This window comes from Gossypium hirsutum, chromosome D05, assembly GCF_007990345.1.
Source record: "Gossypium hirsutum isolate 1008001.06 chromosome D05, Gossypium_hirsutum_v2.1, whole genome shotgun sequence".
Lineage (NCBI taxonomy): Eukaryota > Viridiplantae > Streptophyta > Magnoliopsida > Malvales > Malvaceae > Gossypium > Gossypium hirsutum.
This window is the reverse complement of record NC_053441.1, coordinates 38,009,567-38,032,887: the sequence shown is the minus strand read 5'-3', so window position 1 is coordinate 38,032,887 and position 23,321 is coordinate 38,009,567. Positions and strand designations below refer to the sequence as shown.

General features: G+C 30.2%; 3 protein-coding genes across 9 annotated transcripts; 2 read left to right on the top strand and 1 right to left on the bottom strand.

The window, feature by feature from the left end:
* Positions 1–5,275: 5,275 nt before the first annotated feature.
* LOC107939211 (probable arabinosyltransferase ARAD1) lies at positions 5,276–9,131 on the top strand. 3 transcript variants are annotated; one of them, XR_001695083.2, is made up of 5 exons: positions 5,276–5,809; positions 6,869–7,165; positions 7,247–7,342; positions 8,125–8,697; positions 8,802–9,131. XR_001695083.2 is itself a non-coding variant. In XM_016872505.2 (4 exons), exons 1-4 carry the CDS (start codon positions 5,336–5,338, stop codon positions 8,548–8,550), a joined length of 1,293 nt encoding a protein of 430 aa, XP_016727994.2. In that variant the 5' UTR covers positions 5,276–5,335; the 3' UTR covers positions 8,551–9,131. The 3 variants fall into 3 exon arrangements, 1 of the variants encoding a protein (XP_016727994.2); XR_001695084.2 differs by having other exon boundaries at positions 8,125–8,703; XM_016872505.2 differs by having other exon boundaries at positions 8,125–9,131.
* A 1,915-nt stretch (positions 9,132–11,046) lies between these two features.
* Positions 11,047–14,236, top strand: LOC107939210 (transcription and mRNA export factor ENY2). Of its 5 annotated transcripts, none has more exons than XM_041094777.1 (5): positions 11,047–11,301; positions 11,414–11,507; positions 11,632–11,717; positions 12,418–12,494; positions 13,931–14,236. In XM_041094777.1, exons 1-5 carry the CDS (start codon positions 11,273–11,275, stop codon positions 14,002–14,004), a joined length of 360 nt encoding a protein of 119 aa, XP_040950711.1. In that variant the 5' UTR covers positions 11,047–11,272; the 3' UTR covers positions 14,005–14,236. The 5 variants fall into 5 exon arrangements, with proteins under 5 accessions (XP_040950711.1, XP_016727993.1, XP_040950714.1 ...); XM_016872504.2 differs by having other exon boundaries at positions 11,051–11,301; positions 11,623–11,717; positions 13,931–14,179; XM_041094780.1 differs by lacking the exon at positions 13,931–14,236 and adding an exon at positions 13,582–13,664 and having other exon boundaries at positions 11,073–11,301.
* Positions 14,237–14,350: 114 nt separating this feature from the next.
* Positions 14,351–19,227, bottom strand: LOC107903963 (snRNA-activating protein complex subunit). Its single transcript, XM_016830199.2, has 12 exons — positions 18,868–19,227; positions 18,485–18,651; positions 18,308–18,360; positions 17,948–18,014; positions 17,786–17,841; positions 17,341–17,503; positions 16,966–17,054; positions 16,788–16,878; positions 15,758–15,853; positions 15,394–15,519; positions 14,867–15,127; positions 14,351–14,702 (listed from the first exon to the last, which is right to left on the bottom strand). Exons 2-12 carry the CDS (start codon positions 18,623–18,625, stop codon positions 14,421–14,423), a joined length of 1,425 nt encoding a protein of 474 aa, XP_016685688.1. The 5' UTR covers positions 18,626–18,651; positions 18,868–19,227; the 3' UTR covers positions 14,351–14,420.
* Between the last annotated feature and the right edge of the window lie 4,094 nt (positions 19,228–23,321).

Sequence of the window (23,321 nt, the reverse complement as noted above, 5' to 3'; positions counted from 1 at the left end):
CTAAACTTCTGACTGCTACTTCATTTCTCCCTCCTTACCCCACGTGAGGGATTCCTTCCTACATTAGGTTTTCAAATTTTATTTATCTATAATCATTTAAAACCCACACATTAATATTTTTTCTATTTTTTATTTTTTATATAATTGAATTTTTATTTCATTTAAAACACACTATAATTTTTTTTAATTTTTATAAATCTATTATTTTAATTGTGGTTTGAATTTGAAGTTTTTTAATTTATTACATTTTTATACAAAATCTACTTTTATTCGTAATTCTTTCCCATCCCAACACCGAAGCTAGTATTTAACTTTGATTATAATATACACAAACTATTAAAATATAAATATTATTTAAAATTAAAATAATAAATAATAATTTTAAATATGTTTAATTTCTTCATGAGAAAAATATTTTTTCTTTAATATTTTATTCTATTATTCACTTAAATCTAATTTTTTATCTCTAAACTTAACTAAACAATAATATAAAAAAACGTAATTTTTAGATTTGTGATTATTCTTTTTATTATTTGATCAACTCAATTATTTGAATCAATGTACTTGGACGGTTTATGGAATGTAAGTTTAAAAACTACGATTTCCCGAAACCAAACCGAATTATATTTTTTATTTTATAAATATTTTTTATTTTTATTATATAACATTAAATATTTTGTACTTAAAATAGTGAAAATAATTTAAAATTTCTCGAAAAAATTTTAAAAATTCAAAATAAAAAAAAATAAATTACAGATGAATGCTTCAAAAAGCTCTAAAAACCCAATTGAAACAAATCGATGTCACCCCTATATGTAATTAACTTTATTATAGATTGTAGTATATACAACTAACATTATATAATTAAGGTAGATTAGTAATGATGTGTAACCCTATATAGTATATACATCTATGTTATTATAATGTATATTTTTATAATAATGATACGTAACCTTAAACCCTAAACGGGCAACTAACCTTATATTATATTATTGTTATACTTATATCTCTACCTCAATTTGGACCCTATACAACCAAGTTATTATAATGCACATTGTTATATTAATGATCTTAAATCATAAGTTCAAATCTTGTTATAGTCAAGAGGTGATTCTAGAGCATGGGCCCCGCTCCCCCTAAATGAACAATTGTCATTTAGGTTCTCTAATTTTTTTTAAAAATTTAAATTAGTAAAGGTAAAATTATACTTTGGCTCCCCTAAAATTATAAAAATTTGATTTAATCATTTAAAAATTATAAATATTTAAATTATAAAAAATTAAAATTTCATTAGGCCCCTAAAAAATTGTTCTGACTTCGCCCCTGATTATAGTATCAATTTACTACAAAATATGAAAAGACCAAAATATCCTTACATTAATTTTTGCTAAAATGTAAAATAATAATGTTTTAGTAATTTTCCTATTGGGCTAGTGCTCAATTGACTTGTCACCAACTCAGGATTTTAATATAAGAATATATATTAGATAATGGACCCAACGACAATAATATAATAAATGAAACTTATTTTAATATTTGAAATTTAAAATTTAATTAATGAATAGTTTTTAAGATGAGAATTTAAATATTATTATAATTTATACAATTTTTAATGTCAATTTTCTTTAGAGTTGGGCATAAATTCACATCAAACCAAAAAAAGGACTCCAAAAAAGTCAAAAAACATTAAAATATCCCATTATGATTTCTGGAAAGGTCAAAACTTAGAATTTCCTCAAGACCCTCTCAAATTGACCCAATCACTGTCTAGCACCATCGACCACCGTCATTCAATTTCTCGTTTGATTGGTTTTTTTTTTTTTTACAGTTTATGTGCATTCTTTTTAATTTCATTACTAGTAAAATGTAAATTTAATTATATTTAATTAATTTAATTGCTGGAGATTGGCAAAACACAAAGTTTAATCTCATCACATGGTTTCATTATCTACAACGCAAAATTCAATAGCTTTGGTTTGTTTTAAACATATTTATGTCTTCTTTCCATTATTCAGCACATATATATATATCATATAAATGCTATCTTTAGACCCAATATTTTATTATTTTTAATGCTTTTTATGATATTAATGTATTTGGGTTAAGATATTGAGTTCTTTGGAATTGTTATTTAAGTTTGGAATTTTTATGTTTAAATCATTAGGAATTTTTAAATTTTTATTTTTGTGATTTTGTTACTTTAAAATGAATAAATGTAAATTTAGTTAATCTTTTATTTGATTTTATATTGTTTTTAAAATTTTAATTTTTGCGGATTCGAATTTGAAATTATGCATATTCGACAAAAGGTTGAAAATGTTAAATTCAGATTTTTTACGGATTCGAATATCCGACGAATATTGCTATTTAATTCGGATTCAGACTTAGATAGTAAATGTCAGATATTTTAATATCGGATAATTTGCTGATTCAGATTTTAAGACAAATTTGCAGATTCAGATAATCTAAAATTTACAAATATCAGTAGCAGTGTTCAATCGGTTAAGTGAACCGAACTAGTAATAACTGAATTAACTAATTTTTTTAATCCTTTAACCGTTAACCGAACTGAAATTTTTTCAAAAAAAATTAACTGAACCAAAAATTTTCGGTTAATTCAGTTGGTTAACCAAATTAATCAAAATTTTTATATATATTTTTTGTTAAAACAAGTATAAAACATATAAAAATAAATAAATTGGTAATGTTCATTTGACCGAATTAATTGAATTAGTAATAGCCTAATACATATAATATATAATATTATTTATTAAGTTCAGTTAATTCAGTTAACTTGTTTAATTACCCAATTTCGAACCGAATTAATTGTTAATCAAAATTCCAAAAAAACTTTAACTGACCTCTAACCGAACTAGATCTGTTAACCGATCGATTAATCGAATTAAATTCGATTTTAACCGAAGTTTAAACACCTCTAGATATCAAGCCCGTTGCCATCCCTAAATAGCAACGATACCAAACTATAATTTTATTTTAATTGTAATTTGAATGATTTTTTTAATTTATCACATTTTTATACAAAGCCAAATTCTACTCATAACCCATTCCCACCCTTAAATTAAAAGAAAAGACACAGATAAACATACTCAAAACCACATCCTCTTAATTGTTACAATACCAGCTAAGGCTCAATCAACAATTTTTTAATACAACTAAATGGTTTAATCTTAGTTCACTTAAGAAAAATAAACTATTATAAAAATAGAAAAATAGTTATGATAATCTCATCTCAATTTTGAAATGATTTATAAAGTTTGTTTTGATATAAATTGGATTTAATTTCAATTTAAACAAATTGATTGAAATTAGAAAATATATTTAAAATATAAAATTTTAGAAAAAAAAATTAATACTAAAAGTTGAGAATTAAAATTAATGTTTTGACATTAAAATTAGAAATTAATTAATATATATTATTGGTGTACACATTAAACACCAATATTTATTTTATGGAAGTTTATCTTTAATATATTTATATGATTTTTCAAGTCAGAGTTATTGTTTTGTCTTTATTCAAACGAAGTTTAATTTTTGAAATAAAAGCTTTTTTTTATATATAATTATTTTATTAGGTCAAGTTTAATGAATATTAAATTATACTTTATAATTAATTTCCAGTTACATTTGCATTGTAATTTAAATTATTTAATTTTATTAATAAACAATATATTATTTTTTTGAGTTAATATATACGGAAGAATCTAAACCTGACAATTTGTACTTAAATTTTTTTTGAACTTAATCGGTGCCATAACATGGAAAACATAAACTAATTTAGTGCTTTTTTAGGTACCTACTATACCGTTAAAATATATGTTAATGTAACACTGATGACTAATAACATGACAACATGTGGCCAAAAATAAATTTAAAACTTATAATCTTTTTTACATAGTGAATGAAATTGGACTAATAACATGATTTAGGTTTATTTACCCAAGTTCATTCTAGACATATCTTTTTTTAGTATTTTTATATATTTTTAATTTTTTTAATATATATCAGATTTTTATAACATTATTTTGAAATTTAAAATATATAAAATCTAGAAAAGTAAAATTATAAGTTTATAAAAATATTAGACACTAGAATGAAACTGGACAATTTATTGTCCATATACATTTGAACACCGACAACTGTTTGTCCATGTGCGTTTCAGATATTATTTTTTTTTGTGATTTTATATATTTTATTTTAATAAATTATCATATTTTTATATTATTAAATTTAAAAATTTTAAAAAATACAGTTGTATAAACAATTAAAACTGAGCTAATAAAGAACAGTCAAATATTAAAAAAAAATCCAACAATGTATAAAAGTTGAAAATTGAGCTCAATTTTGAGCTTTAAGGAAAAATAAAAGATACTCAATTTTGGTTATTTTCATTTCAAAAATTCAATCTAAAGAAAAGAAATGATAATTCTTTCACTTACTTGCCTCTCCTTTTGCCTCTTTTACTCCAACCCTAACTTAGGCTAAAATACAGCTAATTAAACAATAATAATAATCAAATATTGACTTTAGTTGTTGTAGATTTAATTTTTATACTTTAATTTGATTATTTTTTATCTTTATATATTTTAAAAATTAAAATGTAGTCTGTAAATGCTAATAATTAAATTTGTTATATCAATTTTTACTATTAACCTCGTATTATGCGTAAATTACGAATTTAATACATATTCTTTACTTCGATTATATTTAATTTTTATATTTTTCGAATTTTAAATTTTTAATGTAATATATATTAATTTATTAACTAAAATAACGTGAATTTGTTTACAAGTATTATGTGAAAATAACTCACATGGCACTTAAGATTTTGAAAAATATCAAATTAAGGTACATTAAATTAGTAAAGTACTCATACTAAGCCTACTAGTTACAAAATTTCACCTTAAATGAGGGATAAAGTAACGTTAGGCTATGAATTTGGTAAATTTTTTAAATTTGGTTCACATTAGTTTTAAAATTTTATAATTTTTCTTAATTTGGTCCATAAATTTGGATTTTGTTAAGATATGATGTGTGTTAATAATTTTTAGGTGATTGTTTGGTATAATCTCATAACACGGTTGTGCCACATCATTGGATATTAATAGAATCCAAGTTCAGGGATCAAATTGAAAAAAGATTGTTAAATTTTAGGACTAATATGAACTAATGGAAAATTTAAAGATCAAATTGAGAAAAAAAATCTAAATTTAGTAACTAAATGTTGGTTTATATGAAAAAGAAAGGAAAGCAAAACCAAACCCGGAAGGGAAATCTCAGTATCTCACTGTATCTCTCCAGCTCCCCTGTTAGAGCAATGTACGTAAAAGTTGCGATTTGTTTAACATTCGCCATTCTCCTTCTGATTTCATGTTCCATCTACGTCGGCACCATTGATGCCAAATCATACTTCTTCCCTTTACTGCAACCGCCGCCGCTTCGTCTCTCGCTATGTGCAACCGACCGTCCCCTCCGTGTTTACATGTACGATCTCCCTAGGAAATTCAACGCCGGCATGATGGACCGTGGGACGTCCCAGGTGGCGGCTCCGGCCACAGTGGAGAATTTCCCTCCCTGGCCTAAAACTTCCGGTTTAAAGAGGCAACATAGCGTGGAGTATTGGCTGATGGCTTCGCTTCTTTACGACGAAGAAGAAGGGAGCGAGGCGATTAGGGTTTCGGACCCCGAAATGGCGGACGCTTTCTTTGTGCCTTTTTTTTCGTCATTGAGTTTCAATAAGCACGGCCATGTTAAGACGGATGCTGAGGCGGATGCGGATCGCCAGTTACAGGTTCTTATTATGTTAATTGGTCTCCGTAATGCATATTTGGCAGTTGCTTTGTCTTCCCCCCCCCCCCCCCCATTTTACTGCAGTTGAGCTCTAGGTTTTTCTTTTTTAAATAGTAATGTATGTGATAAATGGTTTACTAAGTGCTTCGAGCTTCAAATATGTTGAATGCCATTTCTTAAGGTGGGGCTAAATGAATCAATTATGTTAGGTCCTTGCTTAATTCCAATGGATTATATTAATGAAATGATTTATTCAGTTTTTACTTCAAATCTGCTGACTGTTATTTATCTAGGGTGATTACATGAATAAGCTTCAGTTCAATTTTGGGTACTTTTAGCTATTGATCATATTAATGGAAAAGATGCTTTGTTGGAAATTTGAATCCGAGTATGCTAAATGTTATCTCTTAAGGGTGGTTACATGAATCAACCAAGTTAAGCCCTGGTTCAATTTTGAGTACATTTAGCAATTGATTATGTTAACGGAAATGATGCTTTGCTGGAGCTTTTGACTCTAGGATTAGCATTATGGAATGCTAAAAGGTTGGGTTTCTTTGGGAATTGATTAATGAGATATTGAGATGTTGCTTTCAAACATGCATATAGCCGTACACATAAAAGAACTTAAGTTAATCTTCTGATTATGATGTATCAACCAATCCTTAGCCAAATGGTTCCATTATTGATGATAATGACTACTAAAGAAAAGAGGACCTACTTGTTTTTTGATATTTTTTGAAGAGTGTAGATTATTTTTCTTTCAATCTTTCTTTTCTATTGTTAAATTAAACATTTATTTGTTGTCTTTTGTCATCTCCAAGCGAGCAATGCACAATGATCAGGACCCGGTTTGCTGGAAATATTATCATGCATCCATCATTGGGATTTTGTTATACTAAAAGTACTAATTAGTGCAAGTAATGTGAAGAAATTATTTTCCTCCATTGCTGTGGATGAGTTTCTCTAGTTTGTAGTTCATGCTTTGAGGTTCTCCTATACCATGTACTGCCACTTTTATCCTATATTTCAATTTTCCAATGTGAATTGCTTCTTGTTTCAGGTTGAATTACTTGAATTCTTGCGACAATCCAAGTATTATCAAAGATCCGGAGGCAGAGACCATGTAATTCCCATGACACATCCAAATGCTTTCCGATTTCTTCGACAGGAGTTGAATGCATCTATTCTTATTGTTGTAGATTTCGGTCGCTATCCTAGAAATATGTCAAGTCTAAGTAAAGATGTGGTTGCCCCGTACGTACACGTTGTTGATTCCTTCACAGATGATGACCCTCTGGACCCGTATGAGTCTCGAACTACTCTTCTTTTCTTCCGGGGAAATACTGTCAGGAAAGATGTACGGTAGTTCTTAAGAGACTTGATAAAACTTCAGTTTAATCAATTGATATTGCTCATTCAACATCATTTTCTATTTCAGGAAGGCAAAATTCGAGTCAAATTGGCCAATATGTTGGCTGGTATCGATGATGTTCATTACGAAAATAGTGTAGGAACTCCAAAAAGCTTTAAAATGGTATGCTACTTATCAATGCCGCACAATGTTTATGTTTTCTTGACATTCAAATCACAAAGTGGTAATCCTTCTTTCCAACTAACATTTTTGGCGACTTGCTTGTCAATCAATACCTATGTTGCTTCAAATTTTCATTTTTCTTGAAGGACTGTGTCTGTGTCCAAGACCTGTCCAATACATATATGAACATGGGTATGAGGATGTGATCCTTCAAGAATCTTTCAAATACATAAAAATCTTGGAAAGGATTGATCATGCCTATGTAGGACACATACCTGTGTTTGACAAAACCAAGTTCTAGTAACATAGGTCAATACATGTGGTGGCTTTCAACAACCATGAGCACCAAATTTTAGCTGCCTTTCCTGCTACATATACTCAGTATTTGGATGTCTTCAACAGTTTAACATGGTGCCATACTTGTAGTTTCTAAGAATAAATTTGTGAAGAAAATCTATTAATGGAAACTTTTTTCACTATATTGTGTTTACGGACTGCGTTACTTGGACTTGAGTGTGAGTGATGAATACGAATATGTGTCTGACATGGGCATGCTTAATCTTTTTCCAAGTTTTTTCTTGTATTTGGAGGGTTCTTGGAAGGGTTACTTAAACAAAAATGAAGAGTTTAAATAACATAGGTTGCCGATCCTTTCAAACATTTTCAAAATCTAAGATGAAATAGCCTCTTCAAGCTGTAGGGAAAGTTTGCATTTAGTTTAACAATAAGCTTTATGCTGTAACTATACTATTCTCTCATTTTTTCTTCTTATTTTTCATTAGTCTACGAAAGGGATGCGATTGTCGAAGTTCTGTCTGCACCCTGCAGGGGACACACCGTCCTCTTGCCGGCTCTTTGATGCTATTGTGAGCCACTGTGTTCCAGTCATTGTCAGTGACAAAATCGAGCTTCCCTATGAGGACGAAATCGATTACACTGAATTCTCGATTTTCTTCTCTATGAAAGAGGCTTTGGAACCAGGTTATTTGATTGATCAGCTACGTCGATTTCCGAAGGATAGATGGATTAATATGTGGATGCGGCTTAAGAATGTTTCTCATCATTATGAATTCCAATACCCTCCAAAGAAGGAAGATGCGGTCAATATGTTATGGAGACAGGTGAAGCACAAGCTTCCTGGGGTTCGGCTAGCTGTTCATAGAAGTAGAAGGCTGAAAGTTCCGGATTGGTGGCGGCAGAAGAGATGATTCTGGGAACCTTTTTATGACACTGTATATTTATGATCTCTTTTGGTTTTTTCATTTATAGTGACATCTCATGGCAGACACAAGAAGCAAAGGCGCTCGGAAATGGCAACCCCAACATCACGGTGCCAGCTTTACTGAGCTAACTGGGTAAAGGTTCTGGTTCCAACATTTCCACTCTCTTTTTCAGCATTATATAGAGCAAGAGGCAGTCAGTTAAGATCATTCTCAGTTTTCTTATTTCCTGGCAACAGCTAATGTGCAGAAGCTGTTTTAAAAGATGGAATCGGCATGGAGTTTTGGTATCTAAAATCAATGTTCTTCGAATTTGAGTGTGAATATCAAACAGGACTATATATCCGACACGGATATGTTCATTTTTTTTAGAAAAAAAAGGGTTTTTTTCACACATATTTTGAGGGTCATATCTCATATTCTTGTGTTGGACACAAATACTTGAAAGGAAAAAAGAAAAAGCAGCATAGTGCAGAAACATACATGTGAGAGGTGGTTTCGTATAGGTTCTAGACTTGTACAAGGTTATTCAAAAAGGTTTTTGGAACTTGATGAGTTTGGTTTGATGAGTTTATTTGGTTTAATTGAATAAATTATTAAAAAATTATAAAAAATAATTTAACTGGTTTTAAGTCTAATTTAAACGGTTTGTAGGTTAATTGGTCTAAATTTTAATTCTGAACCGATATCTAGGCTAGTTCTCAAGTTAGGTCAATTTACTGTGGGTCTGAAAACTGTGTTATTCGGTGAAGTGTGACGTACTTAGTTCACGTACCCTGTGAAAACTTAATACTAATCCTATTTTTAATCTTTGCCAATAGAAAGAATGAAGGTGTTTTATATCTGAGTTTAAATTATTTTTAATTGGTCACCAATTAAAAAGTAAAAACCTTATGTAACTTTAAATCCTAAATATTAAAGCCCTCAACCTTAATTTAACCCTTTCATAAAAATCATACATATTAAAGTTCTAAATTCTATTAATTTTATTTAATTGGTGACCAAAAAGAACAAAATTGAATAGTTGAGTGACCATTTGTGACTCCTCATAATTTGGTGACTAAAAAAGAAATTTTCTAATTCCCAAGTGATTATTTTATAATTTTTCATTGTTGGGTGATAAAAGAAGAAAAAAATTTATAGTTTGGTGACCAATAATGTAGTTTACCCAACAAATTTCTCATGCTCTAAAGAAGTGTTGATATATTATTTGATACTTAAATTAAGTTTCAATATTCTATTTGGTACCTTAGTTTGGCTTCAATATTTATTTTGGTACCCGAATTTTTCAATTTGAGGCTTAATTTTTTTTTGTCTTAGTTAAATACTTGAGTTTAGCTTCAATGTTTAATTTGATACTTAAGCTTTTTTTCCCAATTAAATCTCTACATTTTTTTACTAGAGCACACGTGTTAAGTATTTATTTTAATTTAGGTACCAAATTGAACATTAAAACTAAATTTAGTTACGGAATTGAAATAAAGTGTTAAATTGGGACAAAAGAAATTTAAGTACAAAATTAAACATTAAAACTAAACGTGCAGGTATCAAATGATATGTTAACCTTTAAAGAATTTATCTAAAAAACTTGAGATAAATTTTCAATAAAAAATTAAAAAAATAGTTAAAGCTAACAAACAGAATCTTAAAAAAGCAAAAATAAGCTGAAACTCTTTAAATCTTGAAGAAAATGACGTAGCCAAAAGGGGGCAGGCAGGGACTGGTCAAGGCCCTGGCTTAATGGAAAATTTCGTTTATATCCCTTCCTCAAAATAAAAAAAGAGAGTTAATTTAGTTGTTTTTAACTTTTGATTAAATGAAAATTTTATAATTTTAGTCCTTTTGAAAAATTAATAATTTAATTTAAACATTCTTAATACAAAAATTTTAGTTTTGACACTTCCAAAATTTATAATCTTATCTCGACCCCTCTAAACAAAATTTCTAACTTCGTCTAATGGAAATTAATGGACAAGTTTAATAACGTGGATGACTAAAATATAACTGTTGATAATTGAACGAGTAACGTAATTGTAGTTTTAGTTTAGTCACTATTTGTGTGTATTTCACCCTTTTACCTTTTACCTTTTATTTATTTGAAGAATAAATTTCACATGTTCTAAAGAAGGGGTAATATATTTTTTGGTACTTGAACTTGAAGAATTAATTTTAGTTTACTTGAATTTAACTTCAATATTCAATTTGGTACCTTAGTTTGGTTTCAATGTTCACTTTTTTGAGGTTTTTTTAAAAAAAAAAAGATATTTAAGTTCTTTTCATCCTATTTAAGTATTTTAGTTTGACTTCAATATTTTAGTATTTAAGTTTTTTGTCCTAATTAAGTACTTATATTTTTTATTAAAACACACGGGTTAAATATTCATTAAGCTATATGATGCAGTTTAATTTAGGTACCAAATTGAATATTAAAGTTAAATTTAGATACCAAATATATATTAACCCTTTAAAGAATTTTTCTAAATCCTTTAGATATTTTTCAATAAAAAAAAAAGTTAAGCCATTAGAATCCGTATCCAAATGTAGTTGAAAACCTGGGAAAGGAGAACTCAGTTGCCAACTCTAATTGTAGTACTTCACTCAGTAACTCGCTTCGCCCGACTCAGCTGGCTGTTGAAGAAGCCAAGCGTAAGCACACCACCGCATTCTTCTCGTCGACTCAATCTCAGAATTGTAATCTCCCGGCGAGGAAATGTCTCACTCTCACAAATTGGTGATCAAGTATTACTTAATCCTCCATTTTTCCTTTTTTTTTTCTTTCAAATTTTAACTTCATTGACTATAAATACTTGCATTTTAATTAGTAATTTAATTTCCTTTTGAAATAAAAAAGGAGGTCTTCGATGAGTCGTCCACCACCACCACCACCAACTACAAACAAGGATCAACAACATCAAAATCCTTCTCTTCAAGAAATCAATATCAAGGTTTTCGGGTTGCTTTTTTTTTTATGTACATATTATTTCTGTAATTGATGCTGCATTTTTATGAATTTTAAAAATAAATTGTAAAATAAGAATCAGAAAGAAATCTGCAATGCAGTTGATTCAGAGCGGAGAAAAAGAACGGCTGAAGGAGCTTTTGAGGGAAAGGCTTCTTGAATGTGGTTGGATTGACGAGATGAAAGCTCTTTGCAGGTTTTTCCTTTTATTTATTTATAATTACTTTTACGAATTATTATCATTGCTGCTATTGGGATAATGTTATGGGTAAACTATTCGGATAGTCACTTAATTATTAATGCATTTCTATTTTGGTCATCTAATTTTTTTATTAATTTCCTTACTCTATTGTCTAACAGAATATTGATTTGATTCTTTTATTAATATAATAATAAATTTAACTCTCAACGTTAACTTATTTTGTTATTTTAATCCTACATTTAGAAAATTCAACAAATTTAACCTTCAATATTTTGTTATTTTGTTATTTTAAATATATATTTTTTGCAAAAATATTTTCACTCCATCTTGTAATGTTGAATATAGTCATACATGGTTACACTCAAATATTTAACACATCTACTAGATACATTCTCATATCCTGTAATCATATCCGATGTTACTCTGAATCCTTTTTCCTTTTTGAAGTATCGAAGTCCAACCCATAGCAGTATTGGCCTATGACCTTCTTAAGACTCTCCAAAATAAATGAAAATACTTGAAAAAATTTGAACACATCCATGTCCGATACCTGTACTCAAGTCTGAGTAATTCGGTCACACTTAAATCTGAGTAACATATATTTGTTTGCATTCCACTATTTGTTTTTATTCTTAGGTACTCTAAAAACTCCCTATTTTAACATAGTTGATGTATATATAATATTTGGTTCAAGGGCATTTACAAGGAAGAAAGGAAGGAACAATGTCACAGTGGATGATCTAGTTCATGTAATCAGCCCAAAAGGCAGAGGTGAGTATAACTACAACCTTCACTTTCTCTATCCTATCCCTCTCTTTGACACACATACATGAGAAGAACAAATTTTGAGTATATTTATGTTGGATATGATTATGTGCCCTGAGTGTTGGTTAAGATTTGGTATACTCAAGCTTAGAAAAAAGTACACATATCCGTGTCTTGACAATCACATCTTGAATCCAAACAATTTTGATTTGTTTTCATTTCACCCTTTCTGTTTGTTCTCAATCTCACCTTAAAAAGCTTTGAGAGAGTAGATTGTTATACCCGTACCCGACGCGACATGTGGCACCATGAGAAGACACCTAAGGGATATCCATGGACTGCCCTCCGCTTACCTCTGAGCCTACAACACTTGGCATATTCTCCACTTGAGTGTTCGAACAATCCTCTACTGCCCGACTGGTCACCCACCTAGGCACCTTATCCTCCAAGCCACTCGCTTTTGGCGGGTATGTGCTCATCTCCAGGGGGGACCACCAAGGGACCACTAGGCATAACAACTTGTACTGTGTCAAAGCCACACCACACTCGACGACAACCTACATATGTATAATGGCCTCACCACCTGGCCGACAGCACAATCACCATGTCCGTATTTGCCAGTGATGTGGCCTCATTGAGCATGAGACCTCTTTCCTTATATACACCCTGTAGAGCGAGGAAGAAGGGATCAATCCTTTGAGCCTTTTAGCAACCCTAAACACTTACGAACACTCTGCAATTTTTGCTTCCCTACCTTCCTCCTTACCTTACCTCCTCCTTTTTTTTATGGCTCTCCACCTATTTAGGTGAACCGGCCCTCTTTGCCTTCTACTCCTTATCTCCTCTCTTTTTGATGCTTGTATCAACATAGATATTGAAGGAATCTGCTACTTACAATGTTGTATGTGTTTTTCATTTTGGAAAATGGTGCATTGCATTTGCAAACTAAGCTTAAGGTTTCGATTTTGGTCATGCTGAAGTCAATAATATTGAGAATGGAGAGTAAAAGAGTTTAGGATGGGTGTGACCTAAGTAAATCTGACGTTTTATTTTTATTGAATCCTTGTCTGATACGAGTCAAATGCATATCCAGGCATGAGTATACAGTAATGCCCGGGCAAGAAGGTCCTTCCGAATACATAGAAAAGCTTGAAAAAAATTAAAAATACATGTTTCCAAGTAACATAGGGTGGGAAGATGCTTTTGATCAGGCATTCAAGTTGGTTTGTAATTCAATACGAGGGAGAAGAAGGCGGGCAAATTCATGGACAATAATAGTATACGAGAAAAAGCAGACCCTAATCCATTTCCCATTTATTTATGATAGGTGTGATGGATTTTACTACATTTCAATTATCATGTTTTTCTCTTATGATTGCCTGTCATGCTTAATTTTTTTCTGACTTGGGAGCATCACTTCTGTTGCCGTTTTTGTTCTGCAGCATCTGTTCCCAATTCCGTGAAGGCTGAACTGTTACAACGGATCCGAGCTTTCCTTGCATCAACAGCGGATTGATATTGTTGGAGCTTGGATCACAAAACTATTGGAGTTGAGTTGACTGCTGATAATGGAATGTAGTAAGGAAGGAGTGGTATGGTGTTTGTACATTTTCTCGTATCGTAATACTTATTTCTATGTAAATAAATTTTGATAAACTCAGTTGAAACCCTATATCAGACAGAATTGTTCATGTCCGGATTTCTCCAGGTTATGGTCTTTTCTGTTACGAGATTGGATGTTTTCTCTATTTCGATATTCCTTTCAAATAATGGGGGAACATTTTGCCATGTTTAATAGTTTATATATATCATGTTCATGCATACACGAATTATCAAATTTGAACCTAAAGACGCGAAGCGAATTTACTTGGTTCTGGGTATTCATTCCACCAATGAATTAATAGAAGAATCCTTAGAATGAACATTTAGCATCTACTCATGTAAGTAATCAAATACAGAAAATTCACCATATAGAGGGGACTCGTCCTTTGAATGAAGAAGAGAATAGCAATAATCACAGAAATAACAAGGGTTCTCCCTTGCCCACTTATCATCTAAGGTCACCTTCGAGGCTCTCGTAATTTTACAAACACTGCATTTCTGAACTCGGGGTTTTAGTTGAAAGATCATTATTGGATAAGCTGCTCGGTTTTGTACATCATCTGGATGAATCGACCTCATGTCCCTAATCACGATTGTGTGCTTGCAGTCACCCTTCATCGAACAAAAATAGGCTAAAGATTGATTATAACATATAAATTTCAAGTCCCAACAAATCATTGGGTACGCGATAATCCAATTTAGAGTTTTGAATTCACAAGATGAATGCATACACTTCATGAGTTAATGGAAGTAGGGAATGGGAAAAAATGCCGCACCTGATGACAATAGAGATATCTGGCACCAAGTTGAAACCTAAAGTCACAAAACCGAGTCTTGTGCATGTCCGCGGCTTTGAAGTGAGGCAATCTTGAAGGTGTCACACTGCCTAAAACTGATCTTTGCTTTTGTTGCAACTCACCAGTTATGATGCTTTCCCATTTTTTCATAGCATCATCTGGAGAGTTTCTAAGCCAATCAAAAATAGGCTCACTGTAATCTACAGCACAGGGATCTCTCAAGTCATTAAAAAATATGTCCTGCAGAAACATAACAATCAATCGGATGCTATAGTTGATATCTATATTACTTGGGCTTGGGTGTGACTGCCAAATTTAGGTGCACTTGACGGGGGTATCTTCAACTTATTCCAAATTTTTTCATGTATGTGGACGGTCATACCCACATACGCATGCCCGGATATGTGCCGGACATGGATAAAAAGGGATTGAGTGTCGGAGCAATATAGATTAACAAAAAAGGTTTCAGCACACAGATGAAGTGGTGAGAAAATTGGGTTTCTTACTTCTATAAGGAAATATCCAGAAGGATCATAACGGCCAGCCTTCTGCATCACCTGGTCAGTCAAGCAACATATCTTGTCCTTAATTTCGGTTAAGGTTTGACGGCCAAGAACCAAGAACTCTTGGACCTACAACAATTCAAGATGTCAATACAAGCAGAAGGATCAGACAAAGGAATGAATGGTGAAATAATATCATGAAAGTCAAGTGTCAGTGACATTATATGAACTAAGCGAGTTACCATTACCATCAGAAACAAACCAGTAGAAGTTTATGATCCGATTGATCATAACTTGTAACAAACATAAAAGAAAAACAAAAATCGAATATGAACTGCAATGTGATTTAGAACTGAGAGCACCATACCTTTGACCATTTTCGTATGTTATGGTAGACCTCAACACATAGAATAGTTTCAGGGTATAACACTGGTATGTGCTCCTTGACATCTGCAGACTTTGCCTGTCATTCATAGAAAGAAATGGAAGAAAGAACACTTCAGTCCTAAATTTGACTGCCTTGGAACCTCTTACAGGTTGCCATTCTAGTCTTATCTTTTAAGGATCAGATAGAAATAAATTTAATTCAAACTGTACGGGAAGGCATCCAAAGGCTTGAATTAGGACACCAGATGAATTTATTATCAATTCAAATTCATTGCTTTATGTAACAAAGTATGTCAAATTATGCTGCCAGCCCCTATACTCGAATGAAATTTGAGATTTAGTCCATGTATTTAAAAAGTTAAAAATGAAATCTTTACTTTTTCAATTTAAAAACCCTAGTCCAATCATTGATATCATTAATATTTTCTATCAAAATTTACCATCAATATATCCATGCTATCATACCAATTTTAGAAGCATCATTATGAACTAAGTAAGCATATCTGACAGTATGCAAATTTTGACCCAGAATAAAATACTAATGGTGTCAATGATTGGACTACAATTTTTAATTCGAAAAAGTAAGAAGTCTTAACTTTTAACTTTTTAAGTAGAGGGATTAAATCTCAAACTTTTCCAAAGTTCAGGGATTGACGACATATTTTGACCAACAAAGTTTATAACCTATATTACTCAAGCTTGGGTGTAAACATTGGATAAGAGAATGTGTCCAGCAGGGTATGTTCAATTTTTCCAAGTTTCTCCATGCATTTGGAGGATTCTTGGAAGGTCATACCCCACACCATTGTACAAATATTTATTTGAGCTATGTATTTCAAGGAAAGTGAAGAATCTGAGCAATATAGGATATAATAATATAAATGCACCAAATTTGAACACCACATTTATAAGTTCATCCACAAATTTGTTTAATCAGAGACTTCAGGTTTTAGCAAAATGAATTTGAAAAGATCATCTACAATAAATAGACAAAGGAACCTTTGGCAAACCTTTCCACTAGAACTCGTAAACCGGAGAGATTTCATCCTTTCAATTTTATCAGACGATGGAATGGAACCTTCAGAGATCTTGGAGATGGCACTGCACCAAGTTTATAGACAAAAGTCAGCAATGATCAGGAAAAGGTTTATCAGTTAGAGAATACCACAGACAGATCTCAATACAAACTTCAAAGCATGTAGCTTTGCTGTTGCTTTGTCTTCATCCTGCTTTTGTTTAATCTTTGCAAGTTCGTCAACCTTTTTGATATATGCATCCTAGAAATGCAATGGTGAAAACTTTGTTAAGAAGGAATATAACAAGATTACGAGATATGTTTGTGAGGTGTGATTTTTGTTTAGACCATTAAATAAAATAGGCAATCCGATTAAACGATTATACTTGCCAAGAAAACACTAAAACTTTTGCAGGAAAACAAACAGTTTAAAAGGAAAAATAGTCATGTTTGAACAAAATAAGGCTAGAATACTAAACTATTATACTCACTAAGATTAGATTATAGTACTTAAAAGTAAAAGAAATTCAATACAACCAGTACCATACTTCAAGATGACGGTCATTCATTCTCCTTCTCTTTTGCTTCTTTGAGCCATTCTTCCTATCTGTCGCAGCTCCATCTAAATCAGTACTAGGACACCCATTTGAGGGCTCGATTGAAGTTGAAGCATTCTCTACTGCATGTTCCTTTCTGGATCTTGTATGATAACTGCAGTACAAATGGTACAAGTGAGTGAAACAAAAGCTGAAAATGAATTGGTATTGCTCTGAAAAACTTGAAGATCCCTATCTAAAGCCAAGAAATTAAGACATAACATCAACTACCAGCCAAAAAGGTAATTGTGCTTACTCAAGGATAAAGAAGTGAAAATAAATCCCAAAATCCGGAAAATATATTAGAAGAAATCTAAAAGCATTTTCAAATATAAGTTGTATTTTAGATCAACCGAAAAGGACAAGATAATAAGCAAGAAATATGCATATAGCTCACCCTGAATTGGAGCCGTTTTCTAAACCTTCAGAAGCATTTTCAACATGCTCATCCTCCTACAATATAATCCATAAATAAATTAAATAAACAAACTAAAAACTAGAGCAATTCTAACTTTATTAATAGCTTGATACTATCCTTTATGATAATATCAGCAAATACCTTAAAAGCTTCCTTGAGAGCCATTTCTACTAACTCTTCCTCCTTGAGAATTTTAAGGTCGTCAACACTGTAAACCGTAGAATTAATAGTAAAAATGAATCCAAATCATACGTTATGCCTGTGCTACTGACTCTTCATTTTTCTTAAGGTACTTGTGTCCAACACATATCTAGGTATTGGTATGGGATATCAACCTCCAAGAACCCTTCAAATACATGACAAAAACTTGAATATACACTTATGTGCCTGACACTCGAACCCGAGTCCGAATAACTTTAAAATAGGAGATATGCAATGAGAATACATTGTTTTGAAAGAGACTAAACAAAAAAGTAGAAATGAAGATGGGGTGATACTAACCAAATATCCTCAGACTCAGCAAGTTGAGGTGAATCCAATTCAGCCTCTAATTCCTATAAATAACACAAGAAATCATGGCAAAAACAGAATATCAAAGACAAAAAAAAAAACCATTGCAGAGTACTGAGAAAGGTATGATATTAAAAGGGATATTGTGATAATAAAAGAATATACAACCTGGAGTTGTCGAAGAACTGAGTTTTGAAACTCAGGCACGCTGGTGAGAGGACTAATGAGATTGGAAATATAAATGGGGCCACCCTTTGGGATTGAACAATTTGCTTCCTCTTCTACCGTGTTCGTCCGATTCGCCTCCATTTTTATTTCTTCAACCTTCTTCGTTTCTGATTGTTCAGAAGAAGAAAAAAAACCGTAAAAATAAATGTTCTCAAAATCAAAATAATAGAAAACTATTGCAGAAAATTCACATTTCATATATATATATATATATAAAGAAAAGAAAATTCCTAAAAAATAAATAAATTGAAAGAAATTGGATTGTGCTTAGACTAAAAAAAAGTAGATTATTTAGAAAAAGGGGAAAATTGAAAAACTGGTACCTTTGAAGTGAAAACTCCGGCAGTGGTTTCCCAGCAGCAGGGACGGCAAGTAGGGAAGGCAACCGAAAAATAACAGAAAAGTGAAGCTCAGGTCAGTTAAGCTTTACTAATGAGCCATGGAGTTTGTTGTTAGGTCGGATGGGCCTATTTTTTTAGCTCAATTAGGTTCAAAATGAGACACCCAAATCAAATTAATTACAGTAGCTTAACCTTCTCCTGATAATTTGTAAGCACTACTTGCCTCAAAATCCACTAAGCTGGTTACAGTTTTTATTTTTGAAGGAAGCTGGTAACAGTTTTAATTCTATTGTGAGATTTAAAGCGTCTAGGAAGACAGACTTGAAAACTGTTGGGTACGCTACCGCAGGTTCGAACCCTGCTGTCGACGTATTTTATTTCCTTTTTTTGTTTGGCTATTTTATTTAATACTTTTTTCATATTTATTTTTGTTTGGCTATTTTATTTAAGGTTAAAATATGCCATGGATCCCTGTATTCTTCACAAATTTAGAATTTAGTTTCTGTAATTTTATTTTTAGGAATTTAGTCCCTCTACTTTTCAGATTTCAAAATTAAGTACCTTTTTGTTAAATTTGTTAGTGTGACATTTTGAAATAAAAGAAATACTCACTTGGTAACAGTATAACTAAAAAATTACATTGAAATGAACCTGAATTTAACAAAATAATTTTAATCGCATTAACAGTTGGATCTAAATTCCGAAATATAAAAAATATAAGTACTAAATTCCTAAAAATAAAAGTACCGAGACTAAATTCTAAATTTATAAAGAGTACAAAAACTTGTGGCGTATTTAACCTTTATTTAGTATTTTTGTTTGGCTATTCCATGCAGCGGTAGTGAAATAAAAAAACAATTCAGAAGTGGATAAAAATGAGGTTTTGAAAGACTATAATCCCTTAAATCCAAATATCACATGAGTTTTTTTTTCCCTAGTTTATAATGGATTTAAATTACTTTTTATTGATTTTATATAAAATATAAAAAAAATTAAAAACACTTTTCTAATAATATTTATCAATTTCTAAAAGGAATTAATCTTTTAGTTATATTTTACTAAATTAATATATATATATATTAGATTAATCAATCAATTAAATATAATGATATACACACACATATGTGTTGTTTCAATGCTTTGTTTTGTGTATTTAGTAAAAAATGAAGTATGGTTGAAATTACGTTTCGAATGCAATTTCTAGACACTTCTAATCTTTTTTAATCTATAATCTATATCATTTTATCATTTATAATTTGTATCTATAATCTATATATATATATATAAAATAGAACAAGAGAATTTTTTAATTGAAATAAATTTTTATTATTTGTTTCTTAAGGTATCTACTAGAGCGAGTTTAATGATTAATCTTCTATGTTCCGTAAACCCATTAAAAGAAGACATTGACCACGGATGAAATAAATTATTTTTTATTCATTATATTACTAATTTGACACTTAAATAATAAATTTTAAATAAAATCATAATAAAATATTACTTTATTGAAAATTTAAAAAGTAATATTTTAGATAAAATCATAGTAATATATTAAAAACAATAATTAATAATTAAACAATAATTATATTATGTAATACCCCTGACTCGGCCCGGTCGCCGGATCCAAGTAAAGAGATGCTACATTAACATTCAACAATTAACAATCACATTATTAAACAATACATATTTAAAGATAATTGATATTCTATATAAGCAAACATATTAAATTTTAATATGAAAAAATATTCTAAAATTACTTAGTGATAAAATTCAAGCTCGGAGTAGGACTTGCTTAAAGGAAATTTAAAGTTTAAAGTTTAAAGTTTAAAATGATAATTCGTAGTTGGTATCGATACCAAATCGATACCTTTTTGAAAAACGATACCAAAATCGAATATTGTTTTCTTTGCAAAACAATAGTATCGATACTTATTTTAGCGTATCGATATTTTATAAAAAAATGTTGATACTCAAATAAAAAAATCGATACCAAATTAGCATTCTGTTTAATTAGAAAACTGTTCAAATGGTCAAGTATCGATACTAAATGCCAAAGTATCAATACTTGTTTTTAAAATGGTAAAACCTCATCTTTAAAAGTTCAACTCATGTCAAAATTCACCTATTTTACAATAGATAAATAAAATAACCTATTCAAACATCTAAAAGACTAACCAATGTGTCCTCATTGACACCACAATTCGATATCCAAACTAAAATAACATTTCAAACCAGAATAATTGCATTTAAAGTACTCAAACATCTTTAATATCGATACATACCAAAATACCACCCCTTTCAATGCATAAATCAAATTGTCATATTCACACACTTTCATTAAACTTATACCAGATATACCAAATAAATTCCAAACATAAATATATATCAAACCAACAACATATTCACATGTACCAATATATATATAAAGACAAGCACCATTCAAATTTAACTACTTCACAAAATAACCTCATAAATTTATTTAACCTATTACATGTCGTATAACCTAATACGAGCATTCAAAAACTATCGATAGATTTTCGGATAGTGTGAATCTAGAAGTCAATCTGATCGCCCGAAGCCTCAAAAACAAATCTACAATAAAACAATAAAAAGAACACAAGTAAGCTTACTTAAGCTTAGTAAGTTCCACGGATTAAACAATTAACTTACCGAATAAACTTAATCAATACATAATACAGAAATGTCATAAATCATAGTCATGTCACTTGTCAAAACAATTTTTTGATAAAACAAAAAAAGAATTAGTTGTCGACTTAAAAACGAAAATTGGAGTCGCCACCAATCTTTTATTGAGGTGTGATCGGTTCACCTTGAAAATAATTTTAGGTCTACAAATTTTGAGAAAATAAGTTCAGGAGTCGGTTACGCACGAGGAAGGGTTAACACCCTCGTAACGCCCAAAATTGGTACCGAATCGATTGTTTAATGTCTTAGTGTCAAAAGCTTGAAAAGATTTTAAAATACGATCATTGTATTTAAAAACTTGTATAAATCAAATTATGCATTAAAATCCTCTTATTTAGGGAATATTCGATTGTTTAAGTTAGATGAAGAAATCGAGACTCAATACGTTAGACTACAATTTCTCAAAATTCTCAAACTTTGAATATTACCCTTTTTATAGGAAAAATTTCATCTCAAGAAAACAATATGTCATACCCAATACATTAGGACACAACATGTTGAATTCCTGAAAATGATTTTTATTTATGCATTTTGAAAAAAATATTCTCGATTATTTAGGGTTAATTAGGAAAATTGGAACCCAATACGTTAGGGCTCAATCTTCTCGAAAATCCCAAATATCAAATATTACAATATCTTGAAAGCCTTTGAACAAAAATGGTTTTAATGCTTTAACAAAATCAAACATATTTTTTCTTTAAACAAATGTTAATACAACACAAAACAAATACTTTAATAAGAATTATAAATGTATATGTATTTGCAATATATATATAAGTATAATATATAAGTAAATCTTGAGAATATGTATATGCATACATTAAAATACATATATATAGATATACATACATATATATAAGAAAATGAATGAAATAAATAAAACAAAAAAAAACAAAAAAACTTATAATAATTTCTAAAATAAAAGTATGTATATACATATTATAAAAAAATACATGTATATGTGCATGGATTATAAAATAAGGAAAATGTATATGTATTATAAAATATAAATGTATATAAAAACTATGAGAATAAAATAATAATAAAATATATATATATAATATGCACATGTATTTATAAAAAATATATGCATATATATTATAAAAAAATGCGTGTGTATATGTATAAAATAATAATAATAATGATAAAAATAATAAATAATATAATAATAAGGATACAATCAATATCAATAATATTAAAAAAATCTAAAAAAACTAAAATGACTGATTAAGGATTAAATTGAAAAATAAATGAAGTTTAAAGGCCAAATTAAAGATAGAAAACGTGAAAATGGACCAAATCAGAACAAGCGCAACAGGAGGAGGACCCAAAGAGAAATTAATCCATTCTCCCAAAACGCAGCTTTTCAATAAGGATTAAAATAAAACAATTTCAATATTGCATAGAAAAATTTAAAAACAAAAAAACCATGGTTTTCAAATAATGGGAAAATGAAAAGGATTAAAAATGTAAATATCCCATTAAGCAAGGCCTACTTCTAACCCCAATCCCATTCTAATCCATTATTAGCCACAACAGCCGCAAAAAGAAGGGAAAAGAGAGGAAAAAAAACTGCTCTATCCTCTCCTTTATTCCTCACGCCGGTACTCTCCCCCTTGTAACGACCCAAAATCCGTGGGCACCAGAAAAGTGTGTATTATCGGGCCTCCGTCTTAGTAAACTGAGTCATAAATAGTTATTAGAAATACTTACGAGATTAGTTGTGTGTT